A 20,211-nucleotide genomic window follows, 5' to 3' on the forward strand; every position below is an offset into this window, starting at 1 on the left:
TCTGATTATCTTGTTTCCAATTTTGAACATCAGCTGTCATTTTTATTCTTATAAGGAAAAGTACAGAAACCATAAAATTATTAAATTTTGTAATAAAAGGAGTAATTCTTTTAAAAAAAAGGATAGTAGGAAAAAGGACAAGGTAGGAAATAGGAGACTAGGAGAGAGGATAACATCTCCCTTGAAAAGATACTTTATGGTCTTATTATCTAAAAGAATTAACCTCTACTTAGCATATCCACAGAAAAGCCAGATTTATTTAAAGTCTGAAATAAATTTCCTGACCCCCTAAAGTAATACTGAGATAGAGAAAAGCTTTTAATACTTTCCCCACGTCAGCAGTCTGTCATTCACTTTGTTCTAGCCAAGACCAGCTTTAAATGAGCCCTGTAGTGATGCTGTTAAATTTCCCTATACTTGTACTCCACACCCCCCACCCCCACCTGCAGCCAGAGCCAGATTAAAATACACTTGTTTCCTGTATCCCCAGCGCCCTGAAACATTGTATTCCTCCTTTAGTCAGTTCTTCTTGGGGACTGTTGTATAGGCAGTTTTACTGGTACTTTAAAGGAATTTGCCATTTCGTGAATTCAAGGGCCTTTTCCTTCTGAATGTATGATCATAGGGCTTATATCAACCTCCTCTGACAGTTGTTTAAAAGTTTTTGAAAGCATCTGAGTTCTTACGGCCAGTCCTTTGTGTCCTCCACGGGAGGAAAGCTTTTTTACTGTCTCTATATATTGGTGTCCATCAAACAAACAAAAAATACCATTTTCTGTGCAAACCCAGAATTGATACCCAGAGAAAATATTAGAAGGACAAGGGGAAGGATTGGAGACTAGAGCACCGAGGAGAAAAATAAGCAAATTTGAAAACAAAACGTAAATGCAGAAGTTGGCATTAGGGTGGGCCGAGGGATGGAGAAGCTGATGTTAAAGGGCTAATTTGTGGAGGCTTCTGTGGCCAGGCAGATTGGGTTACAGGGAGCAGGTGCCGGATGGAGAGGAGCTGTGCAGGATGTAGCTGGTGCCCCCAGGACCAGACAAGCTTGAAAACAGAGGCTGAGAACTGACACAGAGGAAATGACACAGAGTTAACAATCTCACTAGAAAAGAAGTGGAGAAGAAAACACACAGACTTTAAAGTTTATAAGAAAACCCTGAGGGGAAGAGTCTGACATTTCTGAGTAACCAAAAAGTTGGGGAGGGGAGGGATCAGAGAGAGAGGGTGGAGTGTGGGGTGGAAAGGGTTTGAAGAAGCAGGCGGGAACTAGATTGTGCAGTGGCCTTCGAGTATTTTGGACGGAATCCTAAGTGCAATGGGAAACTTCTAGGGGTTTTTAAGCAGAGGAGAGACATGTTTGAGATTTGTTTTTACCAGAATCTTTGGTCTAAGATAAGCAAATTGGAGGGAGACACAGTGGCTAACAAAGAGGGCAGTTAGAAAGCTAATGCAGTGGTCCAAGCAAAATTGGATGGTGGTTTAGACTACAACTCAAGGAAAAGTGTGACAGGCTGGGAATGGTCAGTACGAGATGGAATATAAAATGTGTAAAGCGACATGCCACTGAAATAAATGGGCACAAGGACTATAGGGTACCCAGGGTCATTTGACATGGCTGGAGATTGACCATTTTCCTTTGCCTTAGATAATAGTTGCCCAGAAAAGCAAACTTAAAACTTCCTTTTCCATAAAGTGGTTTCTAATTAACCATTGACCTCAGATACAAAGTTTGAAACACCATCGCACTGTGGTTGAGGGTGGATTAAAGTTGTGATATGAGAGAATCACTCCCCATTAACTACTTGGGGCCCTGGAGGGTATATATTGCCAGACCCCGCAGGCAGTGGAACTAGCCATAATTTTAACTAATTTATTATGGATTAGGAACCCGGCTAACCGAACTTGTTAGAAAATTATATAAAATAAAACTGAGGACTTTTTGCACATGGATTTGGTGATATTTAGTTGTTTGGGTTAAAAAAAAAAATCTTGTTGCTGCTTCCGTCCTTCTTCTTGGTTATTTTCTAGATAGTTCAGATTACCTTTGGATATCTCAGTCACGTCTGTAGGTTTGGGAGTAAAGGTAGACATTAGAGGGACAGAGAGCCCACTATAGTAGTAATGGTAGTGTATTCACTCTGTATTTTATTTGCTGTATTTTGATGTTTTGACATCTGGGGCCTTGCTGACCCAGAAGGGACTGCTCCTCCCAGGGTTAGATGGTTTTTACAGACAGTAAACAGCTGACTGTCTCATGAGCCTACTTTTCAAATACAAACCAACCAACCCGGAGCCTACGCTCCTTTGTGGAGCTCTCACACTCAGGGTCATTTATACACATGCCCTAAACACCCCAAGGCCAGGTACCAGAAAACTAGGGAGAGCTCCTCTGCCACACAGGCCACTGCAGTTGTTCAAACTAGCCAATCCTAACCCTATATATCTGGTCTTGCCTGTTCCTTCCCATGCCACCATCGTGAAGGTTCTTGTCCATACTTCCTCCCTTTCCCTCTGCCTTATGCCCAATTCTAGTACTTCCCTGTATGGTCCCCATGGCATGGTGTGTCCCCTTCTCTTGGGAACTGTGCGTAACGAACTATCTTTTCAATGTCAGCGGTCTCCTGATCTTCTGGCCTTACTATACCTCAATTATTCTATTAATACCCAATATCTAAAACAGGAAAACGACCAACCCTTTCTGATTCCCTATCTTCTATCTGCACCCAAATAGGCTTCTAGCAAACAAATTTTCCATGAAAAAGTTATTATTCATTCTTCTACATTCTTCATTATTACTCATTCTTATATATTACTTATTATATATATTTTTCCTCTTACACACGGCAAGAGCAATGTGATGGAGTATAAGGAGCACAGAAAAAGTTCTGGTCTGGCTTCAAATCTTGACCCCTATCCCCCATACTGTGAAGAGCTCAATCTAGCCTATTGGAAGATGAGAGGCCATGTGAAGAATCAAGGCACCCTAGCCAATAGCCAGCACTAAACGGCAAAATAAGGCCATTCTGGACTACCTACTTCTGTTCCACCATCAGATGGATGAAGCTGCATGTGACCCAGGTGTTAGCAGAAAAAACACTCTGAAACCCACAGAATATTACTAAAATATTTGTTAACCCACTAGGTTTTGCAGTGGTTTATTACGTAATTGACAACTGACATATCTCCTTAGCTCCTCAAGGGAGAAAAGCCATTCTGTACACACAACAGCGATAGACTAGTCCTTGGACTTCAGGCCTGAACTTTAAGCCATGTGACAGAGCAATGATGACCAAGATAAACTGCCTTTTCTCTTCATACCAAGGCCAGCTACATGCAAAGTAACTTGGACCAAAGGTCAATATTCAGTTTTGACAAGTCCTTTCTCATTCTGTGGCACAAACCTATTTCTGCCTTCTACGTATCTTGTCAGGCTTTGGGGGAGTAGAGAGGGTACAAATAAGATAGTAAATGTTGGTAACTGTATGTGCCCTTATCCTTATCTCCTGTTATCAAAGCTAAGCCCCAAACTGGTCATTTAGATTTCTTCCTTTCCTCTTTCCATTGTTCTGTTAGAGATGCTATGCTGTTAGAAAAATAAGGACATATTTATTCAATAGCCTCCAGAATAATGTGGAAAAAATATTGTAAAGGTTCACTGACAAATGCAACAAGTTTTTGTTGAATGCCAATAGGGCTAGGCGGTTAGATCTACTTTTACTTCATTTGCTATACCTGGTATCAATAGCAAAGCTTAGGAGAGATTATCAGCTATTTTAATGGCTTCCTTTACACATTTAATCTCTGGTGATATTCCCTAGGGACTAGGGTTTCATGTCCATGTGTCTTCCATTCCAAGTTGCAACAGGGCATCTATTTGATCTGAGAAACCGACAGCTGTTCAGATCCAGGCATCATAAGATCAAAGTAGAAAGGAAGCAAAATAAGGTTCATAAGGAAAATAATCTTATAAGAACTAACATTTTAGCCTGTGGGTAAAATGCACATATATTCAGGAATAAGAAACTCATACTCAAATCAGCATTGCAAATACAGAATTAAACTGGAATTCAATTCAGAAATCTATAAACTAGTAAGAAGGGTCATCCCATTTGCCTGTGATTGGTTAATAAATTTAATGATTACAGTAAATACAAAGTTCTTTTGTAAATGACTCTGTTAATGATTGTCTTGCATTTGAAAACACACTTCAGCCTCTCCCCCTGAAAAAAGAACATGACAGTATGGAAAACGTTTAGGAACAAGACCTAATGTTTGTATAACTTCTTTAGACACAGCAATACTTTCTTTATAATATAGGCTGATATGGTCCCAAGTGCATCAGGTAAGCAGACCAAGTGCTTTGTAGTATGTGTGTGTATATATAAACGTCAACATCAGGCAAGAGTCTATGGCAGTTAAGAACCTGGTTCCGATCAGAACAGAATTCCTTCAAATACTGTCCTCCTTCTGATCACAGTTGTCCTTTTGGATGTGAATGCTGGTCTCAAGATCTGCAGACAAAAGAGGAACAGCAAAAGGGGCCTATCCCAGGACAGTAACCAAGTCTAAACCCATTATAGGTAAGAGGTTGAAAGCTTCGTAACTTAATCACCTACTTCTAAATGATGTTAGCAAGATACTTTAACATCAAGATCCCCAACAAATACTCCCCCCACGATCAGATAATGAGCCATTTCAGCTTAGAGTGACTGTATCTTATCTATGTATCCACCACCTAGTGCACACTAGACGCTCACTTGTTGAGAGAAACAACTCTCATCCGTCCAAAGATAAATTCTGACTAAAATTGACTAGAGTAAAATCTTTATTGGCTCCACGTGAGATTACATGAATACCACTCCCCCTCCATACTTGACAGCCTAATGGTTATGTTTTGTTTCTTTACATATTCCGTTTAAATTGTTATTTACACAATAAAAACAATGTCCAACATCAAAACACACACACACTTCTCTAGTTTAAAACTACTGGAATTTGTTTCAGAAGAGCTTGTGTGATTGAATTTGATATTAGAGCTTTCACAGATGATTCTGTGGGATCTCCCAGTTTTGCCCAATGGCCTGCAATACCCTTCAGCTGTCAGCTCTTCCCGTCTCTGTTCAAGGCCCAAAGACAGAAGATACAAGTGGACGGAGATAGAAAGGACATTGTCTATGTTCATGTAGTGGATACATTCAAGTCACAAATATGAGATGGAAAGGGCACTTCTACAATAGACTAAGTCTTTGATCTGACTTAGTCAGATCTCAGATCTCAGTCAGTTTCTCTCTCTGAGCTTGGATTTTCCCATCTCTAAAATAGATTAATCCTAGAATCTTTCTGGTTCCCTTTTAGCTCTAATGTTCTATGATTTGGCTCTAATTTATTTACTAGCTGCACACACTGAATCACTAATAACATTTTGCTGGCCAGTCCTTAGCAAATCAGAAGCCACAGAATGCTCCACTTCTCATTCCACATCCACACTTGGGCAGAAGCCCACAGTTCGGCTCTAAAAGGCCCAAGTGAGGGGCGCCTGGGTGGCTCAGTCGGTTCAGCGTCCGACTTCAGCTCAGGTCATGACCTCACAGTCCGTGAGTTTGAGCCCCGCGTCGGGCTCTGTGCTGACAGCTCGGGGCCTGGAGCCTGCTTCAGATTCTGTGTCTCCCTCTCTCTCTGCCCCTCACCTGCTCATGCTCTGTCTCTGTCTCAAAATAAATAAAAACATTAAAAAAAAAAAAAAAGGCCCAAGTGAAATTCTCATTTTAGACTGGAGCAATGCCTGCATGTGATTTGACTATTCAAGTTATTTAAGAATTTAAATGCCACAGAGCATTGTTTACTGACACTGCATACTAGAATGACCTGATGAACTTTATTTTACTGCTGCCTGAGTCCCACCCCCAGAGATTCTATTGAGTTGGTCTAGGTGCTTCCGGGAACCAGAATTTTATAAGCTCTCCAGATGATTCTAGCCTAAGAAAAAGAGGACAACTATTGGCATAGAGCAGCGATTCTCAAAGTTCACTGTCAACCAGTCGCCTGGAGGGATTGTTACAACACAGATTACTCAGTGCTGTACTGTTTCTGATTCAGCAGGTCTGGGATGAAGCCCAAGAATTTACTTTTCTAACAAGGTCCCCAGTGATGCTGATGTTTTGACACTTTGATAACCACTGTGAATAAGAAATATCACTGACAGTGGCATCCAATGTCCTGAGTTAAATCCTGATTCTACCACTACCACCTATGTAATCTTAGAAAAGTAATTTATTATCTTTCCTTTGGTGTCTTTTTAAACAATACTTAGATCTCAGAGTTGTGAGTCATAAACATACAGTGTACCAATCAGGATTTAGTACACTATCTAGCACAAAATATGGTAACAAGTATTAATTTCCTTTTCTACTGTACATGGCTAGATGGTGTGAATAATTAAGTTAAATCAATAGCACAGATTAAAACTTGGCAGGAAAAAAGAAAACAGAGACAATGGAAGCAAACGATGTCTTATTAAAATTATTCATATAAGATGATAAATACAGAAGTGTTTTAAGTATATGGTCTTAAAATACTTTCATTCAATTTTTAAAACTTGTACATAGTAATTTAGGTAGCAGGAATATTAGACACAATCTATAAAGTGAAAGATCTATATAGATCATGAATTTTTTAAATGACCTACAATGGACTTCAATACTTCATCCAGAATAATAGTTTTCTAGAGAATCAGAAAAGTTGAATGGCATACTCGCCTAAAACTTGAACCATGGATCTTTTAATGCTATTTAATTCCAGAAAAAAATTATTAAAGTGCATAAGAATCCCTATTATTAGACAAAGCAAAACTTCTACCAACAAGGGGATAAGTGTCCTATTTATTTTGAATGTCTCAAGGTCCTCTCAAGAGTTGATGTCCAAACCCTGAGATGAGTCCCGGGAGGTAAGCAGGCCCTTTGCGGAAGCTTCTGCACCAGCCTCCAAACACAGGGCAGGCACCCAGCGTGGTGCCTCCACAGCGGGACTGGTTGAAGTGAGAACTGGAATACCATCTGTGCTCTCTGTGGGCCCTACAGGTACAGTCGTCTAAGTGAGTCTCAAAGGTACTGAACAGTTCAGGTCTAAGAGCCTAAGTCCTACTGCGATTGTTTAAAGCAAGTTTCTCCTTAGAGCAATGGTTGGCCCAGAGGAAAGGTCTTACTAAGGTTTTTATTTTTAAAAGCCTTCCCTTTACACTCTGGCCTGATGTCATTATGTGACAGCTTTCTTTTTGGAATTCCTGAAAAAAAAAAAAAAAATGTGATGGCTGCCTGCACATCTCTGTTGCTACATCATGTTCTGAGTTTCTTTTTCCATTTATTGTTTTCAACTGTTACTTAACCTGATGATATACTTTTAACTTCTCATCTATTTATGAATTGCCTTAATTAGACTGTGAGCTCCTCAAGGGTCCTCAATTTGTCCCCTTTCTCCAGGGAACTTTCCCAAGTGTTTTGAGTCTCAGGAACTGTTCCCTTTTGCTGTCTGCAGTATAAATTTGACATTCTTTGTAAAAGTGTCTTAACAAAGCTGGTGTCCAACCAACAAGTGTAAAATATTGACTAGATTATCCGCGCTAAAAGTCGGACACGGCTGGTTGCCTCAGGGCAGGTGTTCACACTATTGCTGTCGGGATCACGTAAGGCCTGTAGCTGATAGCCAGTATATCTGGAGGGCGGAAATGATTTCTTTTTAAGCTAGAGAATCTGTCTTGGTTCAGCTCTCCTTAGTTAGGGCCTTAAAACCAACATTCAGTAGCACATGAACGGACTGGTTCCTATCTCATTAATGTCTTTGGTATTCCTGAGCATCCATTCATCCATCTCCTTCTCTCAAGGTCTCCCCATGAAACATCCACCAAACTTCCCTATCCACTAAGATAAAACTCTTTTCTTCCCCTTCCCTGCAAAATGGTTTGTTCATTCAAAGCCACAGCCGGTGTTTAGATCCTCTCAAAACTACCTGTGATCCGAACCCTCTCAACTGAGTTGTAAGCAGAGCTGCTTCATGCCTGTCCTGACAGAGAGCGGCTCCATCACTCAGAATTTGCCTATTTCTAGAGACCAAAAGTCTGTTAGATGGCCTGAGAGGGTTCAGGTGCCACCTTGGAGGCACCGTCCTTGTGCCTTTTAGAGTTTTCTCACTGGTTTGGTTTGGCCCCATCACCATAGCCCTGACCACAATCATGCCAGCTGATCCTTTAACAGGACTGTGAGGTACCAAAAAGGTCCCTAGGGCAGCCCAGAGACCAGTCAGATTTATCTTTACATTTCAAAGGTTGGGGAACAGACTGACTTACGTGAAGCTGGATTATGGCATTTTACCTCCACTCCACCACAGCCATTGTAAGAAGAAATATTGTTCTAAGATTTCTGATTAGTTGCTTTGGTCTTCTCTTTTTCTTTTTGGGCATCTTTGTAAGGCTCACTCCCTCAACTTCTGCTATGCATCGCATTCTTCCATTCAGAACATCCCTTACAACAGAAACCTGAAACCACAGAGCCGCTTTCCACTTCTTTAATTCTCCACGAGGCATCACTATTATACTGTCATATATGGATGTGTATATGTGTGTGTGTGTGTGTGTGTGTGTGTGTGTGTGTGTGCATTTGCTTTTTTGAAAAAGCAAAAATGCTCTCCTCACCATCCTGTGTTTGATATAGGCACCCAAGTATGTAGTTAGAAATTAAATAAAGGCCACAAAAACTTCCCAAGGAAGATCATTAAGGAGAAAAATCCTCTCTTCTCTTGCAGCACACAGCTGGCCTTTGAGGCGTGCCAGCTAAGGAACAGGTATCACCCGTGCTGATGGGAAGACTGGACCTTTCCCTCTTTGGGTTGTAGCTGAACTTCTATTGGTGGTCCTAGCAAAACAGATTAACTCCCCATTTGTTCCAAGCCAAGTCTTGTCTTCAAACAATGCCTTCACTCTCCCATTAGAATATAAGGACTTGGAGATTTGGGTGGCGAGGTCCTGGCTAGGTAGCAGTCTCTTAAAATGATGTGTTGGCTACGCAGAGAGGGAAGGATATGGGAGAATGGCAGGGGAGGAGGGTGAGAGGGAGAGAGAAATGTATCTTCTATTGGGAGCACTGGAAGACAGCAAGCTTTTCAAAGTCGTTGCCGGTATCTCATGAAGGCCCATGCTGCTACCATGGTGAGGGCAAACACTGGCACCAGCACCAGAGCTATGGGGATACCACTCGGCTCCCCTTCACTTCGATGTCCTATAGGCCCATTCTGCACCTGTAACTGGAAGGAAAAGAAAAACATTACTCTAGTGACCAATGTGTGTTTACCCCAACTGAAATGGCCACGCTGACACATGACCCGGGTCCAGACCACCCAAAGCTGTAACCTCCAAGAACTATCTAGCGGGAGCCCTCTCTGTTTGTTCCAGATTGATACATCAGCGTCATCAATTCTCTGGAAATAAGTCTGATGGGGAGGTGTTTAACCTTGCTGTGCCACTGGCCTAAAAGGATCCGAAGGTAAGCAGATAACCTCTTTCTGTTTCTGTACTGCCTCCACCAAGCTCTATGTCTATCATATTAGGACAATGAAGACATGAGCTGAAGCCTATTGATCCTGTGGGGAAGCTAGAAATTATTGGGCGGGGGCAGGGAGTGTCGACCTTCCTAGAAATGTTTACTTAGAAAGATTGCCAGTCATCAGAAAACAGTAAGAGCAGATCTGAGCAATGTTAACACAGGTACGGTGCCATTTTGGGAAATACTTTGCAATTCCCAAAAGGCACCCACTCCCTCCTAATATAGGGTCATGTCCTTCATCTCTACTTTCTAGCACTGGGCACAGTAAAGATGAAATTTATATGAAACAGAAGTAAAAGACTCGGAGGGAAATAAGGAAAAAGAAAAAATCATATCCAAGTGGTAAAAACCTTCCACTGCCTAGGCATTCCCTTTTGAGGCTGGTGGCCTTTCTTAATATTAACTTTTAATAGCTAACTTGCAATTATGAGTCATAATACCATCTTGTTTCAGTTCAATGGTATCGACCTCCTCATTGCAACCAGTGAAAAGTCTGACCATTCCATCTGAAAGGCAACACCGCACAAACTACCTTTTCTATCCTCTCTCCCACCTACCTCTACATCTTTCACTCATTTCCTGTTGAGATTTCCTGAGAAGGCATGCCAATAGTAAGATATGGTTTTTAGGGCTAGGCCAATTCTCTGACCAGAAATTTTATCAGGAGTTATTTATGGATGTTTCCTAAAATGTGAACTTTGAAAATCATTTCCCACATGCCTTCAAAAAGCACTAATCATACCTGAAGTGTATACCTGTGTTCGTTACTTGCCTTTATCTATTGCACAAAGCCTTCCATGCTTTAGGAACAGAAGAGCCAAGGCAGAAACAGCTGATTACCAATACTGTCGCTTATGGATCTGTTTTCGAATCCATCACATGCAGATTCTGCTTGCAACCATGGCTGTTTTCTCAAGTGTCTTTCATGCCTAGCCCCTTCCAATTTTGTACTATCTCCTGTTAGGCCCTTCTTCAGCCTCTGAAGCCTCACTCAAGAGCTGAGTGAGGCAGGACATCATTAATTTAAGAGGGAGTAACTTGAAAGGCACACTGAACCTATGCTGTAAATGCACTCTGAAGTCCTTGGTGCTATGGAAAGAATTAGGTCTACCTGGCTTCTCCACCCATCATCCAAATTATTAAACACTAGGAACTAAGACGTGGATGCAGGGATAGGTGCTGCTTTGACGAAACTCCGAAATCCATTTCCTTTTTCCTGGAGTTCCCCTCTGAGCATTATAGCTTTGGTCAACAGTGTCATCAAGATGGTAAGAAATGGGGTTCATGGTGGTGACAGGGAAAAGCACATAGTGGGTATCAGAAAATTCACCATCTTTCGTTTACACTTTGAGTTTCCTTAATAAGTATGTTCAAGGGCAGACATAGGCTTCCCTCCCTACTAAAAATAAAACTGATGCTAGTTGTATTTTTCCCCATTTATTTAAATTTTGTTGTCACGCTTTATATTTAAGGCACGTCACCTTGAAGCCAGGACCTAGGCTGCAGGCATACTGTTTGAATTTCCTTTCATGATAAGCGGAAGTCCCTGCAGACCCCGGCCTGTGCCAGACAAGCTCTTTAAAAAAGTGAGAATGGGAGGGGGAAAAAAAAGCCAAACGCACTACCAAAGAGGCTTTATTCCCACAAAAGCCTGGTGCCAGCTCGCTGGCTGCAAATAACACCTACCCTGTGCTGTACTCTTAGGGACACAGCATAGCCTGCGTTACGAAAGAGGTCTACAGCATCCTGGTGCAGCAAGTTCTTTAGGTCTTGGCCATTTACCTGTCAAAAACAGCAAGAAAAGTAGTAAGAGAGGGAGAATGTGAATTCTCCTAAGTCAAAGATTTACATTCATGTGACTGGACATTTAAAAAACTACAGAGCAAATTCCAAGGGCTAGGAGAATGGGAATGTTACGTAGAACTCAGAGTAACTTTTGTCATTTTTAAAGCTATGTTTTCCTAGAACTGAGGTTCCATGGGCCATGTGAAGAGCACCAAGGTTAAAAAAAAAAAAAAAAAGTCTCTCCTTCACCTTAGCTCTTACTGCCTGTCTCATTTTGACACTTGGGTTTCTGTTACAGTATTTGTGTGTCTTCCATGAGCATCAGCCTGCTTCCCTACAGCCGACATGGTCTTCCGAGTTATCCTCTATCCTTTATATTCCTAATCCTTGGCATTGCCAGTGTCAACTCCAGAAATATAACTTGATGAAACTCTACAAATGTAACTCTACGAAACAAACCTACTAGCCCATTTTATTGGTCTTGTTCAATTGTGAACAATTTCCCTTGATTCCATGAATACTCCCATCCTTCTCCAATTTACTAATTTTACACTATTTCTTTGATGATATAAAGTCCTAAAAAATGTTTCAGTGTAGGTCAGTCCTACCACTTAGAGGTGAGAGGTGACCGGTGGTAGTAATACTTTTTAGCGTCAGGAGTGACAGTGTCCACAAGTGACATCTATCCTGTGCTGTACTCAGTGACACAGCATAGCCCACTCTATGCAAGATTTACACATCTTTGGTACATGTTGGTGTCCGCAACAGCAACAGCACCAAGAACACTTAACGTATTTAGTTGGTAGGTTCTGTGCTGTATGCTTCACATACACTACGTAATGTACTTCTCACAATAATCCTATGAGGTAGACACCATTTTTATCTTGTCTTCACAATGAAGAAACTCTACCCTAAGTCATAGTAGGTATAGGAGCTAGGGCTAGTGTTTTTAAATACTGGAAGGTTAAAGTGCCCTGGCAATTTACGGTTCCTTCTGTGCTATAATTCTTCCACCTTGACTATTCTATTCCACCTTGACTATTCTTTTTTTGTTCATTTATTTTGAGAGAGAGAGACAGAGAGATAGCACTAGTAGGGGAGGGGTAGAGAGAGAGAGAGGGAGAGAGAGAATCCCAAGCAGGCTCCGTGCTGTCAGCAAGGAGCCTGATGTGAGCCTTGATCCCATTAACCATGAGATCATGACCTGAGCTGAAATCAAGAGTTGGACACTTAACCAACTATTCTCTAACTATTGTCAGCTGAAGCTCAAGCCATTGACTTATTCAAGCCTCTCAACTTGTTACTATCTTCCTTCTCCAAGAGGTTCTCCATACAATCCCCTGCCAATGCCCTTGGTGAATTAATCTAACTAACAACACTTTGGTGTTACAGACTGTCTACCTTTCCATATTAAGTTTCCTGCTCTATTCCACTTTAGCCACCAACTGGCGTATGCCTTTGACTTCAGCAATGGTCATGCTTCAGCTCCAATATCTCAAACTCCCGGACCACAATTTATACTCCTTTCACACTTCATATTCCTCTACTCAATGTGCTCATTATCCTCATCAAAATCTTTTAACCTTTTTAGGCTTTACTTGCATCCTTACCCATCTAGGAGTTCTTGCTGTTATTTCAACAAAGCACTTGGTAAACTATTCGAATCCCTAGCCCCTATGATCTTCTGCCATCTTTCCAGACCTGTACAACACACTGCATTTACTTTCCTTGTCCTGAGTTTAATGTTCCTGGGGAAAAATACACACACACACTTTCCAGCACAGATCCATGCTGGCTGACATTTGCTATATCCTCATGACCTCTCTACTAACCTGGTGAAACCCCTAATGAATTCCCAGCGGCAGCTGTTCCAGACCATTCCTACCATCAAACCCCAATTCCAACCCCATCTCTTCTCTCTGCAGATTCCTTTGCCTTATCTTTCTTGAGAATATGGATAACTTTCCACACACTCTCCATTTTCTTCCCAACTCGTTCCAAGTTTCATGACAGCCTCCCACTGCTGCTTTGCCCTTCTTTCTGAATTAGATGTTTCCTTTACCAAGGCTAAGCTATTCCCTAGTGCTCTTGGTCATATCCCTTCTAGCCTTCTTATAGAACTTAAGTGGTCCCTTGCTCCTTTTGATTCCTTTATTATTGCTCTTGGCTCCTTCTCAACTAAAATTATCCTCATTTACACAGAAAACAATATAAATATTTCTTGAACCCACTATCACCCTCTTCCCATCTTTTCTCCTCTTCCTTTCATTGCAAACTTCGTTTGAAAGCACTATCCTCCACTTCTTCAGCAGCCATTCACTCTTTATTCCCCGGTACTGTCATAATATAAGGTGGGAGGAAAGCATATGCTGTCCTGCAGCTCAGCAGTGACTTCCCATTACCAAATCCTACAGCCCTTCCTGTCTTCAGACCTCCTCCCTTTTGCAGTTCTCTCCAATCTCAGCTTATGCATACGTAGCTCTCCTAGTTCTTGAATGATTCCTTTCCTTGCCTCTTCCCTTCCTTCCTCTTTAAGGCGAGTCAATATTCCTCCATGTCAGTAGTCCTCTGTCTTCTGAACTTCTCTGCCATGATGACCTTTCACAATTTCACCTGTAATCTGCAACACAACTCCCAAATGTTTATCCTTATTTCTACTTCTGGATTTGCCAGTTTCTTGTTGAGTGCCTGAACCCAAATATTCTGTTAGATCCCAATCAATATATCCAACGCCTCCTTTTTTACTTCCCACAAAACCAGACTATCCCAACTTCCCTCTTCTTGCTACTACCATTCCTTCAGACTAAAACTCTGATAATATTTTTAAACTCCACTCTTTGTCAATCTTCACATACAACAGACTATCAAATCCTATAGCCTAACATAGTATAATTCCTCATACACGATTTTCTTTGAATTGCCTCTCTCTTTAGGCTGTGGATGCTTTCAGATGAACTATCATGATCACCTTCTCTCTGATTCACTTTCCTCTAGGCCCTCCCTCACTCTAACCTATTCAAACACTATGTCTCCAGATCAATCCTCCTAAAGTACAATCCTATGTATACCACTTTACTGCTTAAAAACAAAAACAAAACTGGAGGCAGGGAGAATGACTGATTTTTCATTCTGGTATGCAAAGTCCTCCAGGAAATGGCTCCAACCCACATTCCCAGTTTAATCTCACGTGATTCCTTTTCATAACTGTGCTCTAAGTCACATAACTCACTGTCCCTAGGACATAAAACATGTATTCTTACCTTCATACCTGTGCCCTAGCTATTTCCACCATCTGAATACACTTCCCTTTTTAAAAATTCTATGTATCTAACAAGATCAGTCCTGCTATCTATAGTGTAGAAGTGAATATAGTTTTCTAGTTGATGGACTTTGATTTCATGCTACAAAGCCACTTTCTGATTAGTGTTTTGTTTTGTTTTGTTTTTGGTAGCCATGCCACAGGGAAAGAACTTCAGGAGTCCTAGAACCATCACAATGAATTCTCAACAACTCAACTTTCCAGTTAATTCCTGGGGGAGAGAATAGGTGTGAGACTGCTGATTATACTGAGAAGGCTCCTGTAACTAATCTACCCCATGTGATAACTGTATTTTTCATTGTAAGGAAATAAGTGTTTTCTCTTAGAGACAAATAATGAAGCAGTCATGTCAACAAATGCCAAAGATACCAGAGCTCAGTATGAGAGCCAAGTTTCATAGTGACATGAATGCAAGTGGGAGAACTGAGTCACTACATGACATGCGATGGCAGGAGTACTGAGGTCAAAGTCATCTTTGCAATCACAGCCAACACTAATTGCTAGGAATCACTGCATATTTATCATCATGTCTGGAGAGGTCTCTTCATTTTACATGTACTAACCTATTTAGTCTTCGCGATGATCCCATGAGTTAGGAACCCCCCATGTTATAGATGAAAAACTTGAAAGGCTATGCAGCTTGTCCACAGGCATAAAGAATGGAAGCAGCAAAGCCAGGACTCAAATAGCCTGGCCGCAAAACCTTCACTTTAAAATGCAAAACCATACGGGTGCCTGGATGGCTCAGTTGGTTAAGCAGCCCACTTCGGCTCAGGTCATGATCTCGCAGGTTCGTGGGTTTGAGCCCCGCACTGGGCTCTGTGCTGACAGCTCAGAGTCTGGAACCTGCTTTGGATTCTGTGTCTCCCTCTCTCTCTTTCTCTGCCCCTCCCCCACTCCTGCTCTCTCAAAAATAAAAAAACAACAACACGAAACCATAGAAGTTTACATTGTAAGTAAGGATTTTATTTCAGGAACATATCACTATCCATCATATTGATGTTGTTCACTGAATTTTTACTGGTTTTACAGTTTCATTTGTTTCAAATGTTATACATTTAAAAAATTTTAGTTGTATAAAATATAAGTTGTTTATATATTTTTATTCATGTGCATATATTGAAGCAGCATTAAAATTTAAGAAGCTAAAATTTAGTCAAGTGCCACTTCATTGACAAGACCTTTCTAAAGAATTCTAGTGTGAGTGATTTACTTTTCTGTATCTCCATACTATTTAGTGATCTTAAAGCTCAAAGTGAACTCTGTCCTATATTACATCACTTTACATTGTACTGTAAATAACTTGGAAAGGCTGTATTGCAAAACTCATCATTATAACTCCTGTTATATCTAAAGAGTACTTTGAACAACACTTGAGTAGAATAAATGTTACGTGATCTCCTGAGGTTTGCTCATAGACTGCACCCTGTAAGAGCCCGACTGACCTATTATCAGTATTATACAATGCTGAAAGGCCTGGACTCTGACAGCAGCTTTATCTGCCAGTGACTCAGTGTGTAACCTTGGTCCTCACCTGAGCCTCCTTCTGCCAATGGGGAAAAAAGACATTGGTAATATCAGGCAAAAAGAAGGTGCTAGACAGGGAACACGCCAATTATACCAATTATGCCTTTCAACTCTCCTAGTTAAGCCTAAAGGTATTCTAATATAAAAGGACACTTACTCTAATTACTTAAAAAACCAAAACAAAACCCACGGGGGCGCCTGGGTGGCTCAGTTAGTTAAGCGTCTGACTCTTGATTTTGGCTCAGGTCATGGTCTCGTGGTTTCGTGGTTTCGAGGCCCACTCTGTGCACTGACTGCATATGGAGCCTGCTTAGGATTCTCCTCTCTCCACCCCTCCTCTGCTTGTACTCTCTCTGCCTCTCTCAAAATAAATAAATAAATAAACTAAAAAAAAACAAAAACAAAAACAAAACCCAAACAAGAGGCTTTTAGACATTCCAAGGGAATTTCTTTTTTAAACCATTTCTTATCCTCAAGGTAAAACAGCCCCATAAAACAAATCATGATTCTTTGTCTCATGACAAGGCCACCTCTAATCCAAAGCCAAACTGGCTTTCCAAAATCTGCCTCCTCTAAGCATTTTTAGATTCTACCTCATACTGACTAACCACCAAGTTCTGTAGATTTTACCCCTAAGTGTATGTGGAGCTCACTCTTTGTCACCACCCATACTAATAAATGGAGGTTCTCAATATGTGATCCCAGAACCAGCAGCATTAGCATTCACTTGGGAACTTAAAAGTTAAAAGCAATCCATGCTTTCACAAGCCATCCACGTGATTCTGAGTTTGAGTTAATTCTAATCTAAACTAACTGAAACAAACTTTAGTGGTCTCTACATCCAGCCTACTTACCCTATTTAATACATATGCTGTGCCTACACAGATTTCATCAGTGATTTTCCATTTACCAAAGTAGTGATTTTCAAATATGAGTCTATTGACCCATCACAGAAGACAGTGAGGTCAATCCGGTGGGTCAAGAGCAGTATTTAACTTTAAAAAAGTGAAATTAGAAGAAAACATAACAGAATGTATCACATATAGAAGAGATATTATTTTCTTAAACTTTGCTTCAATTATGTCTGTATGCATGTGCATGTGTGTGTATTACCTACTATAGGTCATAACGTGAAACGTTTCAATAGCACTTGCCTACAGTAATGCCTCTCAAAATTTATTCACATTTTTTATTCATACCCCAGGGATCGTGTTATAATGAAGATTTTGATTCCAGTAAGTCTGGGAGGGTTTCTGAGACTGCATTTCTAATAAGATCGCAAGTAATGGCCAGATGGCCCGTGGATCTCACTTTTAGTACCAAGCTACTCAACCAAGAAACCTAGAACATTGCTAAACTTGCTACTTCAGCTTCCTTAACTCATGGCATAGTTTTATTGAACTTGAGATATGGCAGATTTGCAACATGCTAGAAAATTTTGCTGACTGAATGTTCGGAGAACTGTAATGGTGGTGTTCTAGTTAACATATAGGGAAACATACATGTTTTTCCCCTTTAACTATAGTTGTTAGCAGTCTTCAAAATGGAGTTTCCTATTTTCTGTCTTAGGAAATTAATAAACTGAGTTAAATTTAGTTTTCTTTGATGATTAACAATTTTGAATAGCCTGGAAAAAATTTTTTGAATTGCCTCAAGAGCTCTAACTATAGAATAATATCAATATAAATGTATAAAATGTAGAGAAGAAATGGACTCAATTTAATAAGCACTGACTTCTGATTATACTCTGGATATTTTAATTTCTTGCCAAGATCCTGAAATGAACTTTCAGTCACCAAATTAAGAATTATATTTGACAAGAACAAGAAATGGAGCTGACTAGTGGCCCAATCTGTGTGTACCATTTTGCTATACAAGGGGTTTGGTCAAAATGGAATATTCATTTATTCAATGCAAAACTCAGCCACATCACCTTGAGCTCCTGAGCTTCATAAAAATGTAGAGTTGGCCAAGGACTGACTATTCTTGACTATCCACCTCCCTTCATTGAGGCAGACACACAAGGAAAATAAACCTAGGCAGTTTAATTTTTTTTTCAGAAAAATAAAATTTCCCCAGGTTCCCTGGTAACCTATACAAATATTAAATCACCTCACTATCACATGCACAAAATAAACTTTGGTGAGGAATCTCCATCTCCAGCCCTCATGTCAACCTCAGCTCTATTCCATCGGTAAGATCTGTTTTTGTTTCATGGTGGTCAGATCCAATAGGGCCTTAAATTGCATGGTAAGTCATGCAATTACTTAATATTCCTTGAAAAACATGGGCATAATCTGGGGAGAAATGGAAAGACTGAATTGTCAATAACTCCTCACAGGAAACCTAGATCCCTTAATGATACTTCTATTAGTTATCCAAAATGAATGTGCTAAGGAAGTGACTCCAAAGCCAGTAATCGGGTACTTAAGTACCTCAAAGGGATAAAGTGAGTTACAGAGGAGACATAACCATTTAGTGGTTAATGCCTAACAAGTTAACCTAAGGACAGAAAGGGGATAAGATGGTGAGGCAACAGAAGCTTATTTCTTAAGGAACAGGGTCTAGAAAGAAGAATTTTGGAGCAAACTCCTGGAAGGGAAACTGGAGTCAAATAAGATAGCCCCAGAAAGAACAGAGAAGGGTGCCTGGGTGGCTCAGTCGGCTAAGTGTCCAACTTCAGCTCAGGTCATGAGTTTGTGAGATCAAGCCCTGTGTCAGGCTCTATGCTGACAGCTCAGAGCCTGGAGCCTGCTTCGGAGTCTATGTCTCCCTCTCTCTGCCCCTCTCCCGCTCACGTTCTGTCTCTCCTTCTCTCAAAAATTAACATAAAGAAATTTTAAAAAAGAAAAAAGAATGGAGAGAATATACTGGCCTTGTCCTCCTGTACATGCTTTTTCTCTTTCTCAGCTTTCCTTTATTTCTCTCCATATCTGTCTTAAAATTTTGCCTTTTCTTTGCTGGGCATTTCCTCCCTCTTTTCTTTGCCATGTCTTAACTGGCCAAAACATAAACTTGAATCATTCTTTGTTATGTGTCTTACAGATATTTGTTTAATACTTAATATCTTTTATAGATCTTTGTAATATTTCTCATATTTCTTTTACTTTGATAAAGTAAAATCCTCCTTGCTATAAATTTTAAAAAGAAGCGAGTTGAGTTTTTTCGACATCTACTTTTTCTTTTCATGGACATTTATCTCCTACCATACCCTTTTAAAAAACTCGAGTGGACCTTCCAGTAATTTCTTTTCTCTGTGAGGCAATGACCCACATAAGTAAGGCCCCTCATCTCAGCTTATGTCTAATAAATTCTCTCATAATGAGCTTTATGTCCTTTTTTCCCCTAATTCTATCCCTTATATTCAGTTTTTATATGAAACCATACATAAAATCTATTAATTCACGTGCAACTTTCTGTTTAGGAGAACTAGTCTGAGCTCCTCATTTACCTCTTAGGAAGCAGTACAGTATACTGATTAAGAGTAAGGTCTCCAAATTCAGACAGACCAGTTTTAGCCCTCTGCCACCTACTAGCTGTGTGACCTTGGGCGAGCGGCTTGACTTCACTAAGAACTCAGCTTCTTTAGCTGCAAAATAGTCATAATAAACGTATCCACCTCGTAGGATTACCACAATATCAAACAAATTTAAAGTTCTCAGCATATTGCTCAGCATATGGTGCTCAAAAACTAACCATTCTCATTCTTCAATAATCTATCTTTTACCAAACTTTTTTGAATAACATGGTTGTCCTCTTAACCCCTATACTTTTCAAATGTAACCCAGGCCCCAGTTTCCTGGAGACAATGTGGTAAATGGCACTTTAAAATGCATAGTTTCTAACTACATGCTGTACCTTTAACAACTCACTCTCAAATTTTCCTTAACGTACGATTCAAGCTGATTTCATGTTTTTAGGATATCTTTCTCCAGGGAGCCATAGGAAATAATTTGCTTGTAAGCTTCTCAGGATCGTTTTGGGATA

The 20,211-nt window shown here is 40.4% G+C and overlaps 1 protein-coding gene across 2 annotated transcripts in view; it reads right to left on the reverse strand.

The window, feature by feature from the left end:
* Nucleotides 1-4,810: 4,810 nt before the first annotated feature.
* The window catches only part of LOC101081641 (synaptojanin 2 binding protein), a 64,155-nt gene continuing 48,754 nt past the window's right edge, over nt 4,811-20,211 (reverse strand). For both annotated transcript variants that reach the window (XM_045060133.1, XM_003987787.6), the window contains exons 3-4: nt 11,280-11,375; nt 4,811-9,294 (exon numbers count right to left, since the gene is read on the reverse strand). In XM_045060133.1, coding sequence (XP_044916068.1) covers nt 9,154-9,294; nt 11,280-11,375 — 237 coding nt within the window. In that variant the 3' untranslated portion in view covers nt 4,811-9,153. The remainder of the gene's footprint in view (nt 9,295-11,279; nt 11,376-20,211) is intronic.

Source organism: Felis catus, chromosome B3 (assembly GCF_018350175.1).
Source record: "Felis catus isolate Fca126 chromosome B3, F.catus_Fca126_mat1.0, whole genome shotgun sequence".
Lineage (NCBI taxonomy): Eukaryota > Metazoa > Chordata > Mammalia > Carnivora > Felidae > Felis > Felis catus.